Source organism: Tenebrio molitor, chromosome 3 (assembly GCF_963966145.1).
Source record: "Tenebrio molitor chromosome 3, icTenMoli1.1, whole genome shotgun sequence".
NCBI lineage: Eukaryota > Metazoa > Arthropoda > Insecta > Coleoptera > Tenebrionidae > Tenebrio > Tenebrio molitor.
The window spans coordinates 24,552,283-24,577,330 of NC_091048.1; the positions used below are offsets into that span (position 1 = coordinate 24,552,283).

Sequence of the window (25,048 nt, forward strand, 5' to 3'; positions counted from 1 at the left end):
AAAACGCGGTACCAGTTTGGGAACGCCCGGGTGACAATTTTATGACAGATCTGGAACCCGAGCGACCCGCGGTTCCGCCCAGCCGGACCCGCGATCGATCGCGCCCGCGGTTCCACGTACCCCAAGGGTCGCCTTTCGGGCCGTTCTTTTTCGCTCGACCGGCCAGATGACATCACTCGCTCATATTTATTCCAAAAAACGCAAGAATTCGTCGCTCGGTGATTCCGATTTCACAATATCTCCTTTTGGAGAGAAAACACTCGACAACTTTGAGGAATTTACAAAACGATCGGCTGAAATGTCAGGATTAAAATAAAATTCGTCTTCTGCAACGGTGCTCCTCCAGATGGTGGTTAACATCGGCTGCCCTCGACCTCCGTGGGCGCGCCGGAAGTCCGTACACGTTGTTTGGCTGTCGTGAAAAATTTCGACTGGCGATAAATCAATTTCGAAAACGTATCCCGTCGCGCGCGCACCAATTGCCCAAGCGCCGCACTTTTGCAACACTAATTTATGGTTATTCCGCCACAATCACGAGCTTTTCAAACAGAAGTAATGATATCGCGACCAATAAAAATCCGGAATGGATCGGTGTAAATCGTGGCTGCCAATCCGTCGACGTGAACGCCTTGTTGCCGGTACAAAGCCAGCATTAATTAAGCATTCAGTGGCTCCGGTGGCAATTAGGATTTTTTTAATTCAGGGTGTGTGTGCGGCGCCAGCTCTTGAACATGACACGAACAAACCGACACCCACAACAGCCTTTGTTTTCGTCGCTACTGACCTTTCCGTATTTGTGGCAGGAGTTGGTGGTGTTGGCGCTCCAATGGTCGGTCTCGAGACGGGCCCTTTCCAGGACTCCGGTCAAGCTGTCGATCCGGGACCACTCGCGCACGTCATGGTCGTGAAAAGGGGGCACTCCACCGGCTCCAGGGGTCGCTGCCACCACTTCCATTCTTTAGCTTGGACAAGGCGTGTTATCAAATGCTATTGACATTGACCTGCAACACAAGAAAACTGATTCATACCCTCGTTTCGTCATGATTGCTAAGACAACCGCACTTTTTCTCTCCTGACAAGTTATGCTTGATGAGGTACAAAATCGAAACGATTTATGTTACTTGTTGCGCTAGATCTGTTACAGTTGACGCCTATGTTCCATTGTCTAGGCGAAGGAATTAAAAGTTAATATAGAAAGGGAACATAAATTGTCTAAAAACCGGAACCGCTTACTCATTTCACGACTGGTGCACAACACTAAGGGACAAATTCTGGCATTTCGAAAATACTAGGTTCATTTAAATGCAAATGGTGACACGTCGGTCTAGCCTTGAGGATAAGAGAGAAGGTTAAAAAAATTCAAATAAACTGTAGGTATTCGCGATGGTAGAGATACCCTACAAACACTTTTCCCATGACTAATAAGTAAAATTTCAGTGCATCAGACTTACGAGACTAGATGTGAGCGCGAAATTCCAGACGAAAGTGGAAAACAAAGTGTGGTAAGGAAGAGTGATGAGCTTGGACCATAATCACGCGCCAAATGTGAGAAAATTGCACCGCCAGCGCACCTCCAACGTACCAAATCCGGGCGATATGGTGGCACGATCCGTCAACGTCTCTCTAAATGTTTATCTACGTCACATTACGCGATGGCGGTATTGTTTTGTTTACAGATTGCGGTTGAGACTAGATGTTATCAGGACGAAGCACCTGTTGTGCAACACTTTTCCGCGCGCTCCATGCGCGGATTAAAACTCAATTATATGACTAAATATGATTTAATGGAGGTGAGGGGAACGCAGAGCAAACTGAATTTTCGGTGTACAGACAGCTGGGTATAAAATCCCACATGTGATCTAAATATGGTCAAGACAACTTTTTGTTGGCACGTTGCGTTCCTTCCAACAATACACTCTTCTAACGAAAGCAGGTGTATATGTTGGATTTGGCCCGCGGCGCGCATATTTTAAATCGATCGTAATTTTTCGCGCCGAATTTTTGATTTATGGAGGGGCAAAATTCGTCCGGGCAGTTGGAGCGACGATGCTCTCTTTGTTCAGAGAGACACGCCTAGTCGGGAAAATTGTAGTTTTTGAGCACGGATTTGTGTTAGTCATGGCGACCTTTACGCCAACAGGAAGAACAGCTGAAATAATGACAGTCCAGGTCACAGTATTGTTTTGAACTTTACATGTACCTAACTGTTCCTCGATTACCTACCACAACTAATTAACTTTGCTGCCTACATGGTGCATACGAAAGAATCGGATAAATTACTTGGAGCATCCGATCGGTGTGGAACAAAAGGTCGACGCCACCAGAGGGCGAGCCGCTAATAAGACTTGCCAATAGAGGAAAAAATCAGTCAAGGATGCTCGTGTAATAATTATACCTTCGCAGATATTTTATTGGCGGATTTTTTCCGCATCGCCCCGAGTGCTTAGTTAAGATCAAAAATAAAACGCGACCCCTATCCTTATAAATTACTCGCGTATGTACACAATCGCTCCGGGCATCCTGTTCATTTTTCCGAAGGAAACCCACCGGCCATTAAAATCCTCTCTCGTTTGTTACCAACCTTTTTTCCACCTGAAATTATTAAATTGTTGCATAAAATCGAGAACAGCAACGGCAAATGCGGTTTTAATGATGCAATTACCGCACCGCAGATGGCTCCATCTTTTTCATCGCCAATTAGCTTCCTTTAATTAAGTGCAAGTCTAATAAAATCGCTGAATTATATTTTAGTGCAATTGTGGGCGACCGCTCGTTTCGGAAAAAATTACTTAGGAGTTTATCGACCGGCAGAAATGCCATTTCGAGACGCGACGTTTTTCACGCAGGGTGCACCTGTGGGGCCTCGTCTTTTTCAAGTGACTTGCACAATCGTCAAAAATTGACAAAACTAATTACGATCCCAGAAGGAACAACGCCGCTATTCATGACAGGATGATTTCGTTGCTGAGGAATGCGTAATCGTCGATTTACAGTTGTAACAATAATAATCTATTTTTGCCTTATTAAATGAGCTAAACTGTGAATAATCCGCGTAATAACAATTATTGTAAACACAAATTACATCCTGCAAAAGAACCTTGACGGTTGTCATATAAGGGAGATTGGAAAAAATCGCACCAAACAATAATTTGATGGAATTACTCACTCCTGAAAGTGTTTTTTTCAGGAGCGCATTTATTTTCACGGCAGCATTTCAGACATCCGTATAATGAATACTTGGCTGTGCCATTAATCAGTTTCGACGTATCCGTCATCGGAGGTTAATATCAATAAGTGCACATTGTCCTTTCACAGTGATATTTTCATGCTTTTCATAATTTGACAGTTTTATTGTACGTTGTTCGGTGATGAATAAGTGCAATTTAAATTCAATTATCCGCACTCCATTCCACCATCTAAATAAATATTTGCTTTAGGAATTAATGGCTCAAGTGCAATTATTGTCCGAATGTGTTCCTATAAACAGTTCATTAAACGGTAGAATAGCTTCGGCTGAGCTACCAGATATGCCAGATTACCGTTGAAACGCGCCTTCCGATGCAGGAATGCAGCAGGCAGGTCGAGAGCATCTTCAGGGTTGGGCTCCCTTGCTTTGTGAGTAATTTTGCGAGCGACGTGCAAATTATCCCTGTAATGGAGCGGATTTGAGACCGATTGAAGTGGTCTGGATCGTCTAAAACGAAGCAGGTGGGGTAATGGACGTAAGGCTCGTTTCAAGGCTGCGTGCGAGGATTTTGTGCTCACGTAGCACCACCAGACGTCCATAAACTGTCCACCACCGGCTGTCTGACGCAGAATCCATAGCGATACAAAAGCAGAAATCTATAAAACGTACGATAGCGCCCAAGAAAACGCGAACAAGATCCAGGTAGGTAATAAATCAGTTGCAGTATTGATTTACGATACGTAAAAGTCCAGCCGACGTGATCTCTTGTACAAATAAACAACATCATGGTGGTATTCAGAGAAAATGTAATTGGTCGAGACAATGGCCTAAACTAAGTCATTCCTCCCAGGTGTATTTTTTCCGTCGTTGCCTTTGGTGGAAGAGCAAGTCACCGTGAGCCATCGAAAATCGGACAAGACCAAAATGAATCGAAGGGTAGCTTCGCGGAAAAACCGTTGGGTTCGCAACGACTTCCTCATCGACGACCATATTTGGTGTAGCATCGCATACGGGCCCGTTAAAAAGGTTGACCTGGAGGATCAATCATGAGGTGTTTGTTCTCGACACCCATTATCGCGGATAATGACCAGGAAGTGGTGGCGCTGGACTAGGTCATGGCACCGCCTCGGGAACTAGATTAATTTATACATTCATTACGCTCAGCAATCGAGATATCGCTACTGGTCTTTGCGGTCAAGCAGGTGTCATTGTCCCTTCGTCGTACGCCGGTACTGTCCCCTCGACTGACAAATCGTACCGCTGAAGCTAAATTGGGTTAGAGAAACTACAAACGAACGATTTTGCACAGCTGCCTGGCGCAATCTTGTCCTGCCATAAGGTGCATTTCACTCACTGCAACAAGTCGGATTTTTTCGGTACGCCGATTTGAAAATGTCACGTGAACTGATCAAAGTCGAGTATCTCTTTGGCCACTCCGAAACCGCGATGCACGATTTTGACACAGCAAGTAAACTCCACCCAACTTACAACTAAATTGATGTCTGTATCTTAATTTGTAAAGCAGTTTACTCTTTAAATACCGAAGATACACCACCACCTGCTGATTTGTGTCGGTCAAAGAATACATTTCTCTAGAACTCTGCGAATTAACCAAAGATGAAACAAGTTCGCGCCACTGAAACTGACTCCTGTTTGTTAAAAAAAAAATAAATATGATAGAGTGCAAAGAAAGAAATTTGCTTAATCAAAAAATAAAAAACAAATATTTATAAATACCTATATTTTATGCAGTAATTGGCATTCACCATAAAACTTAACCTAACTTTTCATTTCCCTCTAGATCAATTTTCTACAGTGTTGTTACGGGAATTTTAGGGTGTTGGTGGATCTATGGCATATGAATGAGTTTTAGTATTCTATCACAGTAACAAATATTGTATCTACCTAAAAAACTGATAATAGTTGAAACCATGATAATGATTATTTTGAACAACTGTACTATCCACCCTCATTAATTCATTATAAATTTATAAAAAAAGATAATTGGGTAATCACACTTGAATATAATTATCATTAGTGCTGTTAACTTAGGTGATATGTTTGATTATTAGTACCAGTGACCATACCTTAGTGCATCTGCGTTTTTGAAACTTTGCAGGACTTTTTGTAATACATATTTTTTTTTAATATTCTAATTCACCTACAACTGCAGATTAGGTGAGTTTGAAGATAGAGGAATTGCTTTCAGATTTACATAAAAAAATTGAATTCTTTGGGGATGAATTTTTAAATATTATAAAAGAGAATGTGTCTAATGTCACAAAAATTGTTCCATTTGTACACTTTCAGATATTGTTGCAATATACTTATAACGGGTGTTTATTTTTAAATTCGGCGTCGAACTTGGCGCTGAAGAGTCGATTGTGAACGCACCACCGGATTACAACTCTAATCAGCTATTTAAATCTAACCTCACTTTTTGGGTGTTTTTAATATTCAGTTTGAAAAATCAGTCTTTTTTAAGACGAGTGGTTGATCAGCTGTGTAAATCTAACCTTACTTTTTGCGTTGTTTGTGTTTTAAATTTGCAATTTGAAAAATCAGTGTTTAAGACGAGTGGTTCATTCACAATCGACTCTTGAACGCCAACTTCGACGCCAAATTAAAAAAAAACACCTTTTATAGATATCATAAAGCCACTCATCGTACTCGTAATTCAACCAAAGGATTACAGATTAATTCGCAAAGAAACTCAGGAATTTTCCACTGATCCTGATCTACTTAGTTACTCGAAACTTGAAACACAAATAAAGATTGGCCATTAACAAAACCAGGGTATCTTACCTGGAAAACTTAGGCCACGTTATTCAACCCCCAGGACAAAGGTAGATTTTTTTTAAAATATTTTTTAGTCCAGTCCACCGTCGCAAAAGAACTGCTACCGAATTGCATATTTAAAGGGTGAAATCATCTCCTGAAAATAGGACATTCTGAAATTTCATTTTATTGTTAATTATCCATTTAGAAGGTCTTGTAGAACATGAAATGTTGAAGATTTTTTGCTATCTCTTATAGTTTTCGAAATACAGGGTGGTTTAAAAAAGGCACATATTACATAATATCAAGCCATCAAATGACACTAATGACAATCCTTGTTACTTTCTGACTTTACTCAAGTTCTAAAAATCACTCTAGCTTCGTTGCAATGTGGCAATAGCTTCAAAATTTATGAACAGCAACTTTGCATTCCTAAAAATGAAATTACAAATAAACCAATAATCAAAATGGTAAAACTAGTGCTGGAATATTTATTTTACTTGTTGCATTGTGTGCTATGCCATTTAAATGTATTTCTCCATTACAATTGAATCAAATGTTCAAGTTTGACTGTTAATCACTCCATGAGCAGAGGGTTAACAGTACATTTTCATTTTCTTGACGGGCCTGAAGAATTCTTGCTGCGGCTCGATAGCACCTGTGACACTCCCCATACGTAAAAATAATATTAATTTTCTCTTGCTGTGAGAACGTCATCTTGTATAAAAGATTATTTCAAAGATTACGTAAATACACACTGGTGAATGAAGTCTGGAAATTGTCTTTATTTAACATTAATTTATTGGTCAATAATAAGCACTAGGATGATTATTAGGCAGAAAATCTACACAGAAACATTTGATATGCATGTTAAAAGTTATAATGTTAGAAAATGCTGAAAATAAATTTTTTTCATTAATTTTTTTCTTGAATATTCCTCTTCTGTCCAGATCCTTGTTAATTTTTGTAGTGCCTATGTAAAGAGGGCAATGCGGCCTTTATTAAGATTAAATATCATTGAGCAGTCATTTAAAATAACGAAGATATTCAAATATAAAGTTTAAGCAGACGCACCCTGTATTTTAGATTAGACTACGAAATATAAAAAATAGATTCAAGTTCCGGGGTATAGAAAGGTAAAAGTTCGTAGTTATTTGGGTACAGCAACATAGTAGACAATGAAAAATGTAAACAACTTGTTTTGGGAAAAACTATCTAATACTTATGACGTCAAAGAACCAAGTTTGTGAATTCCCTAACAAAATTTGACCTCAAACATTCTGTTTCGGCTGAATAAAAATCATGTCCAGATAAAAAACGAGAAAATGCTTTCACATTCCAACAGAACGTACATGGTGTTAACACCAAGTCAATACAATTATATACACACATAATGCAATTTTATCCCACAAATATGAATTCTTCTAAAAGTGAATCTATCGCCAGGCGATGGCTGAGTGCGGTAGGCTACATTTTACAGCGCGAGGTTTTTAGATTGAAACACGACCGCGCAGAGGTAGTGTTTTAACAAAAACCGAGCGATGTAAAATGTCTACCGCATTAATAATGTATTAATCTTTTTGGCCGACAACTCGTTTTCTCAAATTTGAAATTTGTTGTAACCAATAATTTTGCAAAACCTGTCAAAGACTGACATTTGATTAATAAAATACCAGAAAGTTATCTATTATACCGATAACTGATATGCTTAGGATTTATACCACAAGATGGCTCCATCAGAATTCACAATTTTTCAAAAGAAAACATTTTCGAAAGCTGAACGGATCAATGATAGCGGTAACTTATCTTAGTATAAATGGACTTTATTTATGATAAGCTAACAGTTTTTATGGAGGTTCCCGAAAGCTTAAAATTTTCGTGGTATTTTACATACGTGCGGTAAAATGACAGATGGTTTGATTAGTGATTAGTGTGTAAAAATCAAGATACCGTAGCTGTTCAAAATGTGTAAACATGTCATTTAGAGTTGAGGAGGCCAAAAAAGTATATTCTTAGTTGATAAGCTAGATCTTTCTTTTAACGGTTTTAACGGTTTGCAATCTACTAATATATTACATATCTACTTGGTGCAAAAATTCAAAAACCAAACCCTTGACATTCGCATTGAATAAAATCGTACAACTTGTCTAATCAGATGGCAGAGTATTCTTTTCCTGCATTAATGTCTTGAGTATTTTGTAAAGAAGTAGTTTGCAAAATTTAATTTTATTGTATCGCGTGTTCATATAAATTTATCCTCAAAGTTGGCGTTGAAGAGTCGATTGTGGACGCACCATTCGTCCGTCTTCCGAGTAAAAAGACAAACAACGCAGAAAGTGAGGTTAGATTTAAATAGCTGATCTGTGATCAGTAATCCGTGGTGCGTTCACAATCGACTCTTCAACGCCAACTTTAATGATACATTTAAATGAACACCCGATATTTAAAGAAGAATTTGAGACATTATTTGGCCCATCGAAATCAATATCAATATTAGAACCTGTAGTACTAACCCAGACGCTACCATTATTGAGATTTAAAACGATTATTTCATTGTTTTTAGTGCTACACGGTTTCTCAAAAACATTTTTGTGGTTTTCCAGTAACTATTATAATTTCTTGATCTCCAGGAGAGGAGAGCTAATTTTGATAGCCACAATTATCCTTAATTTCTCACTCAAGATTTTCTTTGGACCACATCGTACTCACACAACGCGTCCTCGAAGATATTAAAATTGAAATACATAAATCGTTTTCGGGAAAATAAGTCCACTGTCCCCACGCACATCTTTTCTCCTGCTTTTAAACGCACTGTACCTGCCCGACCCTCAACTGTGATTAGAGATTCACTTGGCGTGTCGATTTTTCCATGGTTTAGAGTCTGGAGGAAAAAAGCAAGCAGACGAAGCGAGTTCCACAGGATAGTCCTTATATGGACCTCACCTGACAGGGTAGCTGCTGTTTTATGCGAGACTTGAACTTTGGTATTCGTTTATTAACCGTGTGGTATATCGCTAGGTGTTGTCCGTCACCGTTCATTTTATCGTCCGACTTTTATAAAATCGCCCACGCCTTCGACAATTCGGACCTCTTTAATCCCTGGACCGTGCACGCCGGCTTAACTTAATCCGATATTTGCGCTTCCTCGTATCCTTGATCTTTACGTGTGGCTTAGAACTGCAGCCGAACAATTCTGGACGCCCTTCGGCTCCCTAAATGGGCAAACCTTGGCCGAACAAATTAGCGTCGTATTCAAACAAGCAGAAAATTCCGCCCGGCAAATTTTCCAGTGGCGCGAAAATTCGAAATCGGCAAGGTTCAAATCGGCGGTTAATTGCGATGCATTTAATAAGGTATCGCTGATGGCATTGGTGGCCTTCGACGGGGATTTTTTTCGGATTAACTTGTTAATAATAATGAAATCGGCTAAATCGGTTCCTTGAACAGATAACGTTGCGGTCCGCCCAAAAAAATTCTTCACTCAAGGAGACTTTTGTTGTTGCTTCTTACATAATGGTCATGAGCTTTTCAGAGGTGCGTGCAATTTAAGTTTACTAGTGCATGATGAACCGACACTTTGTTACACCTGTATTTAAGATAATTTACTGAACGATGCAAATTATTGGTTGTACTCTCTGTAAACGTTCTATTTATAGAAGGATTTTTCTGCAAACAAATGGGAACTTAACTTGCCAGACGGCTAAAGACATTTTTGTTACCAACATCGCGTCCAGATGTGAAAGACGCGCGGCAAAATTTTCAAAAATTTGAATTTCAAATTTCTCCACTCGCCAATTTAGACATAAAACTATAATTTTATCTGAAACATAATTATTCCAGCAATAAACTGTCACACTGCTTTGTTTTTATCTAATTTTTATGAAAATCTTGCATTTGCTCATAATTAAGCTAAATTATTTATTACTCCGCGTCCCACTTTCTATTGTACTTAAAGACAATTCCAAAAATATTAAAATTTTAAATTAGCTCGTAAATTATCTGACCACAGTCAGTCTGCATTAACAAAAAAATTTCTCCAACTCATGACTGGTTCTATCTCCACTCCGTTTTTCTTATTGTTTTGGCGCGAATCCTTGTAAGCAATATAATTATTTACATATTAGTTATTACAAATCTTCGAAGAAAAAAACAATAGGAGTTAGATCACTGATACGGCAAAAAATGATAAATGGGTGTGAAATAATTGTTGGTACCAAAACGAATAAATCTTGAACCATCTTCAGCAAAAATTTTGGACGATTTTGTTTTGATTTTTTGTAGTTCGTAGAACTGGTCTAGTTTGGAGGTTAACCCTCCTACCTGCCTCCAGACAATTAAATTTGCTTTTTTTGTGATCACGAAACCCATCTGGTACCAAATTAGATGTCTGAACCCTTTCAAAATGTGTCAAAGATCGGTGCCCCGACTCTTGTTCAGACCTTTTTGGACACCTTTGTCTCAGCCACAACACACTCTGCATGATTTCTTTTTCTCCTCTTCTGCTTTTGAATGTGACGAGTCAGTAGGCGAGTCGACATTGTCCCGACATTAATTAATATTTTTCTGCATGTCAAATGACATATTCTGAGAACTTTCATACGGCTCCGCTTTGTTTTCGTGATCGTTTTTTCCAACAAATTCAGGTTTCCATATTGAGAAACCATTCGCATATTTGAAATGAAAATCAGCGCAGATTTCGCCGAATCACCACTGAAAAAAAATCCGTTAGCACCAAATGACGCAGATAAGGAGTTGCGAGATCATCAGGAAATAATTTTTAATTTTTGTTTGTGGTTGATTAGCATACGATGATGAGTCAAATGGGGAAGATGACCCAATGTGGTGCCATCATTTTTTTGGATTTTTTTCCACCATAAAAATTCAAAATACTCGGGATGCCTCTCGGAGCATCTGTTTGTCGGTGATAAAACGCAAGATGCGGTTTCAGGGATCAGTAAAGCGGTTAATTAATGGATTTGGCGAAGAGTGCTGAACCAAATGGGGTTTATTTACAAGATTCCTCCTCTGCACCGCGAATCCAGTTTTCGGCCGGCAACGAGAATAAAAGAGACACTCACCCAATAACATAACAGCTAACACGCTCCAATTAAGCACGGCAATGTGAATCCGTAAGTACCACAAACTCTGGTACCATACGCTATTCGCACCTTTTCCAAACACCAACACTAGACGCGCGCGCTGAGTCAAATGCCGCTCAGAACCCGCCAAGTGCAAGTCTTGAGTTCCTCCGAAAGGTTCCCCTACCTTCCTTCCTTCCGCTGAGGTCACTCACTTAACACTCTCTGATGGAGAGCCATGACCTTACGACGAAATAGGATTAGGTTGTCTTTTTTCAGGCGGACCGATGGACTTTTATGCGAAAATTCGTTAACGGCCGTTATTGAAAAGAGACTTGATTACTCATCGCCTGATTTATTGTATTTTTATGCAAATGGCCCTCAAGGCTGTCGCTTCGGTTCTTCATGCACCAAAGGTTCCCAAATTGAAGCGAACGCGCTCGCCGAAGAAAGAAAGTTTGAGAAACGAGTCCAAAACAAACTTGTTTACACGAGGCGATTAGCGAAAGGCACACTTATTTTGTGGGTACCACGGGTAATAATGAGATTTGAACATTTTTTCACTCGGGCCATTGTTACCGTTTAGGCTATTTTTGGGTGCTAATTTGCATAGTTGTAAAGCAGTTACGTTCTGCTTTGTGATGGACAAACAAAATTTACGATCGACCTATTTTAACCGCCAAGTGGTTTGCATATGTAAACAGAATTCTAATAGGTACCTCTTGCACATATTCCAAAGGTTGTACCTTTTCAAATTTTCAGGTTCCAACATTCGATTTCACATTTTGGTTGTCATTGTACATTATGTTTTAGGTTTCGTAATTTCCTAATTGCGAGATACGGTCTTCTTTATCAGTGTTGTTCCCAAATTGTCAAGGTTTTACCGTTTCACAATTACAACTTTTCGAATGTTTCAGTTTTAGATAAGGTGCGAATGAAAACATTTATTGATTTTAGAAAATACAAACATCACAATTTTTAAATCTTCAACATCGAAACAACAAACACTTGTTCGAATTTTACCTTATTTACCTTGCTCATTAACCAAGGTATTTTCAATAACTCAAACTTATTAGTCATCAGTAACCTACAAATGCGAAGATTGTAAATAACAAGCCAATTTAGGTACCTGCAAAGAAATCACGTTTTCCATTTTTATACATAAATTATTTAATATTTGCTCATCGCAATGCTGAATTTAAATACATATTTTGAATTTCACTTTTCCTTGTTTTATTAGAAACACAGCTGTTAACTCTTGAATGTTTATTTTCTGTATGTTCTTTCTTTCTTAACATCAAAAAATCAACACGAACAGTAACCATCTAGTTTTTTAATCTCAAAAAACACTTCCTTCTGATCGTTGTTTCATAAATTCACTTTTAAAATTAACAACGCAAAAAGTGAGGTTAGGTCAGTTAGATTTAAACAGCTGATCCGTAATCCGTGGTGGGTTCATAATCGACTCCTCAACGCCTACTTGGATGATAAATTTAAATCAACACTCGATAGTTTTACTTTAAAGATGTTTCTTTTAGATCAAAAAGCGTTCTTCAGGTAACCTAAAAAAATTTAGCACGGTAGGGGAAAGTGATGAATTTGATAAAACCATAATCAACCATAATAAAAAATAGGGGCCGGTGAAAATATTACATATACTTACATATTAAGAATAGATATATTTTTTTATTCATAAAATATTTGAAAAATCAATTTCACCGTGACACTCTTCTAGCTGGTGCAGAATCTCTGAGAATATACATTTTTCCAATCAGGAGTTTAATAAAAAGCTATTTAAGGCATTGTAAAATATGCTTGCTTGCCGTAAAGTGGTGGTATCAGAAAAGTACTAGTCTGAAGTTAAAGAACTACGGCCAAAGTTTGTCAAAATTTTGGGAAAAAATCTGTTGCTCAGAGGATAAAACAAAACATGATTATTATTTTAATAATCGACTTGGAAGGTTTCAAATTGTTGCTAAAAACGAGAGAAAATAAATCAAATAAAAAAAAAACTGAGAAAATTTCATTTTCAATTTGATTTATCACATTTTTATGGTAATTACATTCCGTACTATTGTATTTTTTGTCTATTGTAAAATTTAATTCGTGTCAAGGTCGGAAGGCAAGAAATGTACCATAACCGCCACAACAATTATTATAATATTAATTTCGAATTTATTCTTTGTGGTTGTTTGTACGTTGTCGATTTACTTTCCACGTTCCACGATGGAGTAGTTCCTGCTCTGTTTAACAAACGACCGTGCTGACAGGAAAATGGAATTAAGCAGGACATGACTGGATAGTTTGATAGTCATCTAATAGGATGACGAATTGTGAAGCTCAGAGAAGAAAAGTGTTTACGTCGGAGCTGAGGTCGGTTTAGCATAAGCTCCTCCAAATCTTCTTTTCTAGCTTGGTAATTCGTGGAGCCCACTTCCCGTTTAAGAAGAGACAAGGTCTGCGGTAAATAGTTATTGTTGCAAATAGCCGATGATATCAGAGATGAGAGTCATGTCCGGGACATCCTGCACAAAATTCACCATCGAGGAGTCTGGCGAGTCTTTTTATTTGAAATTTTCCACTTGGCTTGGCAGCGCGGTGAATGTTATAATAATATGTTAAATGGTCCACTAACAAGACAGACATAAGTTATATTAACGCGGGGCACCATTTTATTGTTCTGTTTTCTTACCATGCACAAAGTAAGAGAAGTGTTTTTTTAATCTTTATGCGCGCGATAAATTCTAGTTATGTTAGAGCAGTGTAAAGCAACTCGTTGCATTGTCTTCCACCTAACATATAAAGACAATTAACGTCACTTGATGTCACACTATTTCAATTTTCAGCAAATTATATGCAACTAATCCCAAGGCTACACATACCAGTTCGAATAAATCAGTTTTTTAGTGCGACTACAATAGCAGTTGATTTTGCGTTTTTGTCGATCGGCCACGAACCTTGGTTCTGTGTTTTGAGCCTTGCGAAAGCTTGAGCACATTTGGGTAGGACTGGGTGGAAGTTGGGCAAGGGAGATAAGCGGGAGAATCACCGATTTCAAAATTGGGAGGAGTTCCAGTCGCCTAACCTTCGATTTCTACGGACGAGATAAGAACAAGCGGAACCATTGCTACCGTAATGGTCGTGATTTTTTCCCTGGTGGCACTTTTCCTATTACGTAGCCGGAGACGTGTCCAATCGAATAGGAAATCTCGCGTACCATGACGGTACTTGCGAGCACATTCATTTGTTGGCCTATATGGAAATTGGCCTTGTAAAGGTGCTGCCACAATTAAATCTGTCAGTTAATTAATAAACACGCGACATTTCCGCTTAGTACGATCGTTTTGAGGCAGACGCGGATGGAATCTCGGTAAATTAACTTGTCCAAGGGATTTCTTCGTCGTAAACAGTGCACACCTACCCGTTCCACAGTTATTACCGTAAATAAAAACAGATATTACACTAAACTTAATTATGGACGCAATAAGATGTCTGGTTGATGGCCGAGTGGCAGCTGCTGCAGCTCTTGCAAAAATCCCCAACAATTTTTCATTGTTATTACAAATTTTAATGGAACTCGATCACTTTGTATTAATAGAAATGCATAATCACATCCTACATGTGCACAATGTTGAATTGCCTTGTCGTAAAGACAGCGGACTTCACCTACGAGTAATTATTTCATTTCCAGAGGATCCAGGTGTTTGAACTATTGTCGATGCCTAATAGGCGCACTCGCGCTAATTAAGACGGGAGTGGGTGATGGATTACTTTGCATTTACGGTATTATCAGATTTAGGAAGATTTATAATCGCAAGCGCGGCTACCACTGAATCAAAAAAGTGAAAGATTTATTTTACGGTTCGGAATTAATTCGTTCTATAAATATAGCAAGAGTTAAAAATAACAATGACGGCGACGTCGTTTTGCACCTAAAACAAATGGCAACCGTGGTGCTAACGGTTGTCTAATTGCAGAGACCGTGCAATTAACATTCCTTGCAGGTTTCAGCGAAACCATAAAAAATTGAAAAATTTGATAGTGACACCCACGCGCGAGTCTTGAACTCACTCCGTACTTTTTACCAGACTTGGAGAAATTTATTGCGACGTTAATGGTTCCACAGGATATGAAACGCCGCGTAAGGGAGTACCTTGAAGAGGTTGGAATTCAGGTGGTCGACTGGCCGCCAAGAAGTCCCCACTTGGGCTTCACCGGACATTTATGACATTTTTTCAAAAGACGTCTGACATTTTTTCAACATCTTTCAAACAACCTTGGTGTCGCAGCACGGCATTCTTTTCGACGACATTTGATAGTAAGCACTCCAGTAGACAATATTTTGTTCCATTGTAGAATATGTGACAGTGAGATAAAAAAAATAATAACAAAACTTGCAACGGTTATTTTTCTTCGTCGACAAAGACACAAATGATTCTTCATTCGGAAGCTTTTCAGAAATAGATCTTAGGAGTCAAAAACCAAGAAAGCTTCTACAAATTACTCCAGGAGTCCCACAGGGATCCGTTCTAGGACCCATATTTTACACAATTGATACCTGTTCATAATGTTGTCGTTGGTATTTTATGCGAACGAGTCTAGTGTAGATTCTAGCTCAATAAGTAAAGCCACCCAGTTGCGTTTTGTAAGAAAATTAACAAATTCGTAACTGTGATCGGAACGAGCATGTCAAAATAAACTTGAACACAAACGCAATCTTTTGGGTGCGACGTTAGGCTAGTGGTTAGTAAACGTTTCAATAGATTGGTACCTTGGCTTTACTAAATCACCAATATTAATTCAAGCTATTATCAATTACTCAATGTTTATTGAAAAAAAAAAATAGATTTAAAGAAAAGATAACAATAAAATGTCTAACAATGTAATGGGCGGGCTTTGTGGTCTAATATTGGTTTCTCAATGTCGGTTTCATGTCCATAAGGAGAAGCTCGAAGTTCTTCTAATTGGCCAAGGTCTCACAATTTGGCAACTGATTTATCAGATTTTGTTTATTTTACTTCCTTCCTGGAAGATTCTAACATCCTCCTACTGTCCTTGCTCGATTGGGTCTCTTTTGAAAAGTTCCCCAGGAAGCGATACCGCTTATTTTGAGAAATACCGTAAGAAAGCTTGGACCTCCGTGGCCATACAAGGAACCGTTTTTGGAACGAAGAAAAATTAAAATAACTGTAGGTACTGTTTATTATCAAACCAAAACGCTCCTATCTCATTGATAAATGTGGAAAAACACTTGAAAGCTATAGTCGGCGCGACGACTCACTGAAGTAGATAATAAACTGGCGTGATTTTCACGTGTTTTTTGGAGGATGGTTAACGGTTAAAGGGCGCGCGTTAAGAAGTATGGTACAGCTCAATGCAGGCAGCCGAAATTTCCATCCATTCTTAAAGTAACAAAATCAGGCTTTTCATGACGTCGCCACGAACTATCACGTGAATACCTCGTCACTACTCCACTGGTTCGTCGCGCCAACTGTAGATTTACGAGCTTACATTTTATTAAAAGAGTTATCGTTCCAGGTGGCAGTTAGGATTCTTCACAAATTGGAGTAGTTTGAAACTAAGTTGAAGAACAATTAGAAGTAGATTATGTGATTAAAAAAATATAGTTTTTAAGTGGTATTTCAGAAAACTACACAATCTGGCCAATAACTCTTAAGTAGAATGCAAAAAAATTTAAAAAAGTCTTCAGTGGTAATTCAAAATACAAGGAGTAATGAATCTATTTTCGTTTGTGTTGAAATTTTCGAAAAGAACTCGCAGAGCAATGACATCATTGTCATTTTTTCAATGACTCCCATTTCTTTGCAAATTTGGATAGATTATCAAATTCTGATTTAAAGCGATGTGTTGGACTGATAGTTCAGATATTGATTTTCGTAGGTGGAAACAGGGTGGAAGTAAAATTACAATTTAAACACGAAACTTAAAAAATTCTTGATGAGAAAATGATGAACGTCGATATTTTAATATTAATAAAGCAACTTTGATATTAACGAACTAAAACAACATATTTAAAATCGTCCATAAAAGAATCAGATGCTATGACTAGACAAATTAATGGCTCTGCGTTGCCAGTTTTAGCAAGACAATGACCCAAAGTATTCTTCTAAGCTTGTTAAAATTAGTTCAGCGAAGAAGGAATAGATGATTGTTAAGCGCTAGCTGTCACAATTTCCCCGAGGAAGCTCTTGTTTCAATAAATATGTGAAAAATAAATGTTTTGATTCTGTTGGCACCTACTATTGCGGTCATAAAATTTTAATCAGCAAAATTGAGGTTAAGAAACTCTAAAGACTATTTTTTACAGGTAACGTTAATTGATTGACAGAAAGTGCGCAACATTTTGTGGTCGCAATAGTACATTTTTATCCTCGCTTTGTTCTAAAGCTGTCAACATATTTTTATTTTGTGTAAGTATACTCCAAGTGAACATAGATGAGTCAGTCTGTAACGTCAATGAAGCCAATTCCTTGGGTTTATGTCCTGGGAAAGATAAACTTAAGAAAAATATTTGTTTCTAGTTTTATGTAGCCCACTGTGTGTACAAATATAAATTAATATTCTTATTGAAACGTTAACTTTTGTAACTCAATTTTTCCTTTTAAATTAAATGATTTTCAAAATTAATGAAATCTTCTTTATCCCTTTCTTGACAAATTTCAGATTGTCCCTAGCAAATATGTAATTAATTACAGTACCACAACTAACTAAAATAGCAAGTTGAAAAACCTGTAAAATAGCATTTGCACAATAAAACTATATTGCAAGGGTGCCAAAAAATACTGCATTCAAATATGTGTTTCTGAGAGTGTTTTTGTGAGAGTTTGCAAAATAGATTTTAGTTACTAACCATTACTTTCTCCTCGGTGGGTAAAAATTTTGTATTTTGATGTTAAACATTTGTTAATAAATTGCCCAGTTTGTGACCTTTGCAGAGCCGTGGAGCTGTTAGTGATCTACACATACTTTACACACAGTTGTGCAAAAAGATGTAATTTCTCTTCACGTCTGACACGTAAAAGGAAAACGCTTGCAATTAACAAGTGGTTAACAGGATAAAAAACGGTAATTAATAAATCCAAGTTTTTCCGCAGTCTATTAATACGTCAACACGTTGCATAATAGGTCGATGATAATTTATTTGACCTGTCGGAAGAAGAATCATTTGTATTCGTATCCAACTGCAGTGGCTGGACTCAGTTTCTCCGAATTAGCAAAAGTACTGCTGTTTTGACCCAAGTCAGTGTATTAATTTTTTCGTTTCGTAACATGGTGTACATATATTAATAATTTGTTCAATGTCGCGATACTCCTCTACATGAGAGGTGATCTTTCAATTATTAGCATTTTGTTACAACCTTCATGCTGACAAGTCAGTAACAGCAATCATTTATCAGGCGACTTCGTGGAACTTGGAAGCAATCTACCAAGTACTAATTTTAAAGTCAAGTTAATAATTTCTCACTTGCACCCACTGGAACTGTTTGACATAAAATGCAAGCATCACGTCGCACCATTGTGTAATCCACAAATTTACTAGATGGACAACAAATGAATGTGGCACCTGAAGAGAGTAAAGAGAACTTCATTCAATAACATTTTCTCCAACCTTCGGGAAAATCTACGATGTCGTAATTTATAATTTAATGTGTTTTTAAAAAACCCAATAGCAAAATCTATTAAAGCTGCCATTTAAAATAATGAATTTGATCCAATTTGTGTGTAAAGTGAAAGCGTTAATTTATTGTACGAGTCAGCATCTAATGAGTTTTTATGCGCATACAAATGATTTGTCTTTTATATTAGAGAAGCAAAGGTGAAATGTTGTTAACTGCGGTTGCAATTAATAAAAAAGTCGTTAAGAATTCCAGCGCAATATGTAAACTACACTCTTGAAATTAATGTCAAATTCCGTTTGCGACATTGACATTATGAGCGGCGCCGAAGAACAAATGGATAAAGGATAATTAGGTGCAAAAGCTGAGATCCAGCCTGGAAGCTCCGCTACCAACCGAGATGATCTAAATGGTATCTGCAGGGTCCCATTGTTCCACGACGGAACGAGACCGTAATGCACACTTCTTTTGTTCTCTGGTGTTATCTCGTCGGACTTTCTCCGCGTGTCAATTTTCCGATAGAGCGACGGAGATCTGGCAAGTGGATCGGAAAAGTGGCACCTCCTCGAGGAGCCAACCGATGACTTATCAAATATCTATCCGAGAGTGTAGGTTTCAGACTGTTGCCCCCTGAACACCGACCTTGGGCCAATTCACTACACCTACCCACATTGACGACCACGACTTTTACCAAAGGAAAGTGAATATAGATATCGAGTTGCATACGCGCCCGGGTTATCTAACACATCGTGGATTTCGCGTCCACAGCCGAAATTCGAGCGACGCCCTTCAGATCCAGATAATTACGAAAGCGAGTTGGCCGGACCCCGGCGATAACGCAATTTATTGTCCGATGGGTGTCGAGATATCGCCGCAAAAGCATCGATCTCAACAGTGTGGACCTAACGGGTTCCCTCTGCCAAATTCCAAGTGATTCACTTGGTGAACTCGGTAATTAGACGAATTTGCGCGAAAGTGGCCTCCAGATAACGGGACTGCACAAGCGTCGAAACGCGCCGGATTGCGCGAAAACGCGAACAGTTGGGGTTGGAACGGCGCAAAAACGAAGGGGTCGTGATGGGGTCGGGACTCACCTGACCAAAGTGGCTTCGGGACGCACGACACTCGATCACTGTGCGAATTTTCGCGGCTTTTCCGCGAAGTGTCGCGGCTGACAGAAACACAGCTCAGCTTGTGCAAGACAGTTCTAAACTAAGCTGAAACCTTCGCCAAGAAAGTCACTCACCTAACCTGAGACAAAAACTAGTTGTACTCTGTGTCTCCAATATAGGTATGCTCGACTTAAGCGATCGCCAATACAGTAGTGCGATCGACCAACTGGACCGGACTGACCCGGATCAGGGATGCACTCCCTCTGACATTAAATATAAAACGTGCACTACGAGATTACGATTTCTCCCAACATCAAAACAACACCGTTTTTGGATATTTGGCAAAAAATTGTTTTGAATAAGCCGCTATTTATACCCTCCCGGCTAAATAATCGTTAATTTGCTAACTCTAATCTCATCTTCTGCGACTCTCAAAATAATACATTCCAAGAACTTAATCTTTATTGTTTGATTTTTTACACACCGTCTTTCCTTATTGAGCGATCATTTGTCTTCTTACAAATACAGACAAGCACTGATTGAAGCCGAAGTGATTTCTATAGGGTCATAATTGGGTTTACAAATAAGTCTCTCTTTTCTGAACGTTAGAATAAATTGTAATTCAACTAATCGAGGTGAAACACAGAAGACGTCAAATTATCTCGTTTTGTCGTGTAATTGCTGTATATTTTGCCAGACAAAATAACACTGGAGCTGTCAAAATGACGTTCCAAAACAAGGAGTCAACTCTAACGTTAAAGACAAAAAACTAGACACTTAAAATACGTTAAAATAAATTAGTTGCATACCAAAGACAGCTTCACTTTCATAAGAACCTTACTGGCAAAACATTAAGGTCCTTTTGTTAAATTTAAGATTTTAAATTCATTACAATTAGTGATAACTAGAATATTATATCCTTAACTAGACAAGAAACATACATGTTAGTAAAACCAAATGTTTGTAATTTATAAAAAGTTTAACAGTGCCACCATGGAATGAATATTGTAATTTTTTATTAATTTTTTTGACCACTCAGTGTATCTTAATAATATACGCCCATGTATATCAACGCTAACTATGTTTTTGACTAGTGTAGGCAACTTATCGCACAAGCGTGTATTTAGTGTTTGAATATTGTAGTTTAATTGTATTTCTTGTTTGTTTTTACTATAAAGAGGCATAGGGTAAGTCATTTTAGATTATAATTTAACAATTTCTGTATTTAAAACTAACGATAAAGAGGTAGAAACAATGGTTAACAAGAAAATACGTCTATTCACTTTCAACGTCCAAATAGTCTAAAAATTGTAAATAACTGATGATTAAGTGTTATTTAACACATGTTCAAGTTATTGGAGCTTGATTTTTACGTTGCATTGTATTATTTCTAATATAATTTTGATTTTAACAAATTACCGCATCGGTAAAGTAGATTTTTTCGTGGATGTCACCACAGGATGTCACTATCGGACAGGAGATGGCGCCGTAACGCGACCGGTTGAACCAATGAGGACCGGCGCTTTTTTGACAGTTTCATTACAAATTCGAATTTCGAACTGCAAGTAACGGTTGAAAACTATTTCGTCGAGACAGAAAGTGTTGTGTTATCTTGTGGATTGTGTTGGTTTGTGTTTTTAGTGTGTGGTAGTTTTTTTCGCACGGTTAGCTGGACTAAGTGGTTGCGAAATAAAAAACGCCGAGAATTAAATGGAAGATTTATCGGACATCTTGAAAAAACATTTTTTTGGTTTGTACAAAAAGAGGAACGAGGCTTTCGAGACAGTGCAGGAGCGTGTGGTGAAAATGAACGAACAGCGGAAAACTAACCGTCACGACGCGGTCTTCGCGAAGAGAAAGATTCCTACGGACATGTCCCCCGTCGCAGCGACGCCGAGGCACGAGAAGACGCCGCCGAAGAGGCCGCAACCGGTCAACAAGCGACTGGAAATGTTAGCCAAGTGGAAGGCGGACAAAGACAAACGGAAAGAGATCCAGAAGAGGAAGACGAAACCGATTTTTAAAGTGTCTCACGTGCCTGTAACGGTGGGGCTTCCAAATCTCGAAAACGTAAATACGGAAATCAAAGGAGTACCGTTCAAATCGAAATTCGCTCCTCCGAATCACAAGTTTCGACCACCGGCAAATATAAAGCCGGTGCAGCTGCAAAGTACAAAGGGGAGTGTAGGCCTCATTGGAGAAAACAGAGATAAGACTGATGGCGCATCTGTTAAACATCGAATGACGACGAGATCGCAGGCTCGTAGTGTTTCATCAAACAGTGTGTTCGAAAATAACAGAAAAAATAAAGAACCGGTGGCAAAGACGAAAACTCAACGAAGAGGAAAGAAAGAAAATAAAGAAGAACCTCGCTTAAATAACCAGGAGCTATCTGAATTGTCCAAAAGTGAAGAAGCGCAGTAAGTATTCCTCGAGGGTCTGTACTTGGGTAAATATCAATGAATGGGGAAATGATTGCAGAAACGTGCCTTTAATGTCGCCGGATTTTCCCGTTGAAAACAACGAAACGTCTAGTGAAAGCCAAGATGTAACGACACCAAAGAAACAAGAACCTCCCGTGTATGTTAGTCCATTTGTTACCATGTCTAGGGGAAAAAACAGCGCGCGCAAAGAATACGAAAGTCGAAAGTTAAGGAAATCATTCTCGTCAACACCAAATAAGCCAGATTACACTTCTCCGAAAGCAGGCGCGGCATATTTCACTTGGCTTCTAGACAACCAAATATCTCGCCTTCAAGAAGTTTGTCGTCAGTGGACTACCTACAAGGTTGCCGCGTTTTGTCTGTTTTGTAGCCAAACAAGTTTACGTGTGTAGAACTTACAGGACGAGCAGGAGCTGCCGGAAGAAGCGGTCGCAATGATCGACGTTGCGTTAGGACAAACAAATCTGCTGATCTCAAAAAAATTTGTGCAGTTTCGAGGATTAATAGACAAGAGTAAAGACGAAGACGCTGAAAATGCGGTCACATGTGAGGACTTGCACGGATTCTGGGATATGATGCATTTGCAGGTGGACAATTTGGACAAGAGGTTTGAGAATTTGGAAAAGTTGAGGGCAAACAATTGGGAGGAGGTCGTGTGTGAAGTTAAGAAAAAAGCGGTCAAAAAGAAGGGTAGACCATTGAAGAATGCCAAAGCTTCTAATGGGCTCAGGGAAGCTATACAAGCTGCCAGAAGAAAGAAGGAAATCGCGGCTGAAAATGTAGCGAGTTTGGAAATAGTTGCGGGACAGAAGACACCCTCACATGAGAGTAGTAGGTTGCTTAGTGTGAAGACAAGTGGAAACAAGCACAGGCACAGCTCGCCGGGGTTAATGATGATGAAAATAGCGCAATATGCGAAAAGTGTTGAAGTTGGTAGTTTGGTTTTTTTAATTGTTAGTGAATTTAATTTGATGCATTTCAGACTCCTGCTAAAAGCATTTTGAAGACTGATCCTCTTAAATCGGCTAAAAGTCAGTCAAAAACTGTTTTCTTTCAAGATGACGTTAACAAAAGTATCGAGAACATAGAAAATTCTTTTAACATATCGAACCTACAACATAGAGGTAACGAATCTTTTATTTGATACTTCGATCACTAAAAAATGTATTGTTTTTTTTTTTAGAAAAAACACCTAGAAGATCGTCACGTCTTTCAAAGAGCAAACTTTTCTGAATACATACCTTTTTGTTTTTATTTTGTTAGGTTTATATAAAGTAGCTGTTTCAAGTTTTGCATTGTATTATTTGTTGAATGAAATCACAATAAAATTTTATATAAATGAAGGTTATGCATTTGAGATGAGAGTTTAGTTATCAATAAGCATAAAGTGCACATGTATCTTACTGTCACCAAATCATTTTCCTGATGGTCATTTATAACGCCATTTAATATTATTTAAAGTATAATTAAAACGTCTGAAAGTGGTTGTAAATAATATTTTTTTATTTTTATTCTGAAGAGATTTTTTTTCTGATGTCAATGATAGACATCACATAGACACATTGACTTTCGTGTAATAAAAATTCAATTTTTTGCACGACCTGTATATAATGAGCTGATTGTATGGAGTAAACCAGGTCTTTTTTGCCTTTGGGCAAAAAACCACAGCCAACTCAAGCTTTTAGTCATCTTTTTTCCCCTTGGGCAAAAAACCACAGCCAATTCAACCGAAATAAATATGTACAGTAGGGGCCATTAATTTGGAAACACTAAGATTTTAATTGAAAAAGCCGAAAGGTTAAAAATTATTTTTAACAGTCAACATGACACTTAAATTTAACTTGACAATTAGTGATAATTTACAAATTTTCGGCTTTTTTCAATTAAAATCGTTGGGTCGTGCAAAAAATAGTATATGGACCTCGGAAGTGCATGATTTTTACCCTCAGTGCTTTGTAGAACCCTCGGGCTACAAACTGCACCTCGGGTAAAAATCATCCATTTCACTCCCTCGGTGTATAATATACTATTTTCTTCAAACGTCCGTAAATTATGACATACTGCTGCATTGATAATGCTAAAGTGTCACTTCATTGTCATGGCATTTAACGAGCTGACCAGCGTCCGTGAAGTTATTATCTCCGCTGATAAGCGGCCGTGAACTAAGCTAAATCATTTGAAATTCCTACCTCAAATTTTAACAAATTCGTGTCTGAATGTGCGAAATTTTCGAACTATTTTCAGTTTCTGCTCAATATCTCCTAAGATATGAGTCTCACAGAAAAAGTTGAAGTCGCCTTTTTTAAACTAGATTAAATCCACTACAATTCGAGGCCTAAGCGAACTTTGTTCGTCCTGTTTCCGAGAACAGCTCTTCAAATATTGGGTATTTTTTCCAAAAAGTGAAAAACAAGTTTTGAGGGCATCAAACATCACGTATAGGGTCCATACCGATCAAATAAGTTATTTTAATTTAATTTAGTAGGTATACAGGGTGCGTCCTAAAAACGTCGCAAGCCATATCGCCGTTACTTATGGCTCGATTTAAGTCCTCATACTTATTAAGAACCAACTAAATTGTCGGTTGATGAAAAGTCTGTAGTGTGGCCCTAGCCCTAGAGTGATCATCCATAGATTGTAAGTGGACAGCCGTACTTTACTCCACCGACGACAGCCGTCAAATTACGGCCGCTATTTTACGGTACCGCTTTGTAGGAAACCGAAGCTTCAGCATGTCGAAGACCCCAAGTATGCCCGTTTGGAACGGGTTCATGGAGCAGGTGACAAGTGGTATTGATTTTGATCGCTCAAG

General features: G+C 38.4%; 2 protein-coding genes across 6 annotated transcripts in view; one reads left to right on the forward strand and one right to left on the reverse strand.

The window, feature by feature from the left end:
• LOC138127265 (extracellular matrix-binding protein ebh) overlaps positions 1-19,933 on the reverse strand; it is a 37,397-nt gene extending 17,464 nt beyond the window's left edge. For 3 of the 4 annotated variants that reach the window (XM_069043185.1, XM_069043183.1, XM_069043181.1), the window contains exons 1-2: positions 11,044-11,200; positions 785-1,001 (exon numbers count right to left, since the gene is read on the reverse strand). In XM_069043185.1, the coding sequence (XP_068899286.1) occupies positions 785-955 (171 nt within the window). In that variant the 5' untranslated portion in view covers positions 956-1,001; positions 11,044-11,200. Of the gene's footprint in view, positions 1-784; positions 1,002-11,043; positions 11,201-19,774 lie in introns of those variants that run through there. The other variant, XM_069043182.1, reaches the window with a different exon arrangement.
• A 1,318-nt stretch (positions 19,934-21,251) lies between these two features.
• On the forward strand, positions 21,252-23,579 carry mars. 2 transcript variants are annotated; one of them, XM_069042051.1, is made up of 5 exons: positions 21,252-22,212; positions 22,274-22,580; positions 22,629-23,165; positions 23,219-23,360; positions 23,420-23,579. In XM_069042051.1, the coding sequence occupies exons 1-5, from the start codon at positions 21,503-21,505 to the stop codon at positions 23,467-23,469; spliced, it is 1,746 nt and encodes a 581-aa protein (XP_068898152.1). In that variant the 5' UTR covers positions 21,252-21,502; the 3' UTR covers positions 23,470-23,579. The 2 variants fall into 2 exon arrangements, with proteins under 2 accessions (XP_068898152.1, XP_068898153.1); XM_069042052.1 differs by having other exon boundaries at positions 21,259-22,212; positions 22,638-23,165.
• Positions 23,580-25,048: the final 1,469 nt, after the last annotated feature.

What these genes read in the sequence shown, in the direction of transcription:
- mars (XM_069042051.1), top strand. Translation starts at nt 21,503, where the DNA reads ATGGAAGATTTATCGGACATCTTGAAAAAACATTTTTTTGGTTTGTAC. An exon ending in TCCAAAAGTGAAGAAGCGCA is followed by an intron (nt 22,213 to 22,273) that starts GTAAGTATTCCT and finishes AAATGATTGCAG; the next exon opens with AAACGTGCCTTTAATGTCGC. An exon ending in AATATGCGAAAAGTGTTGAA is followed by an intron (nt 23,166 to 23,218) that starts GTTGGTAGTTTG and finishes GATGCATTTCAG; the next exon opens with ACTCCTGCTAAAAGCATTTT.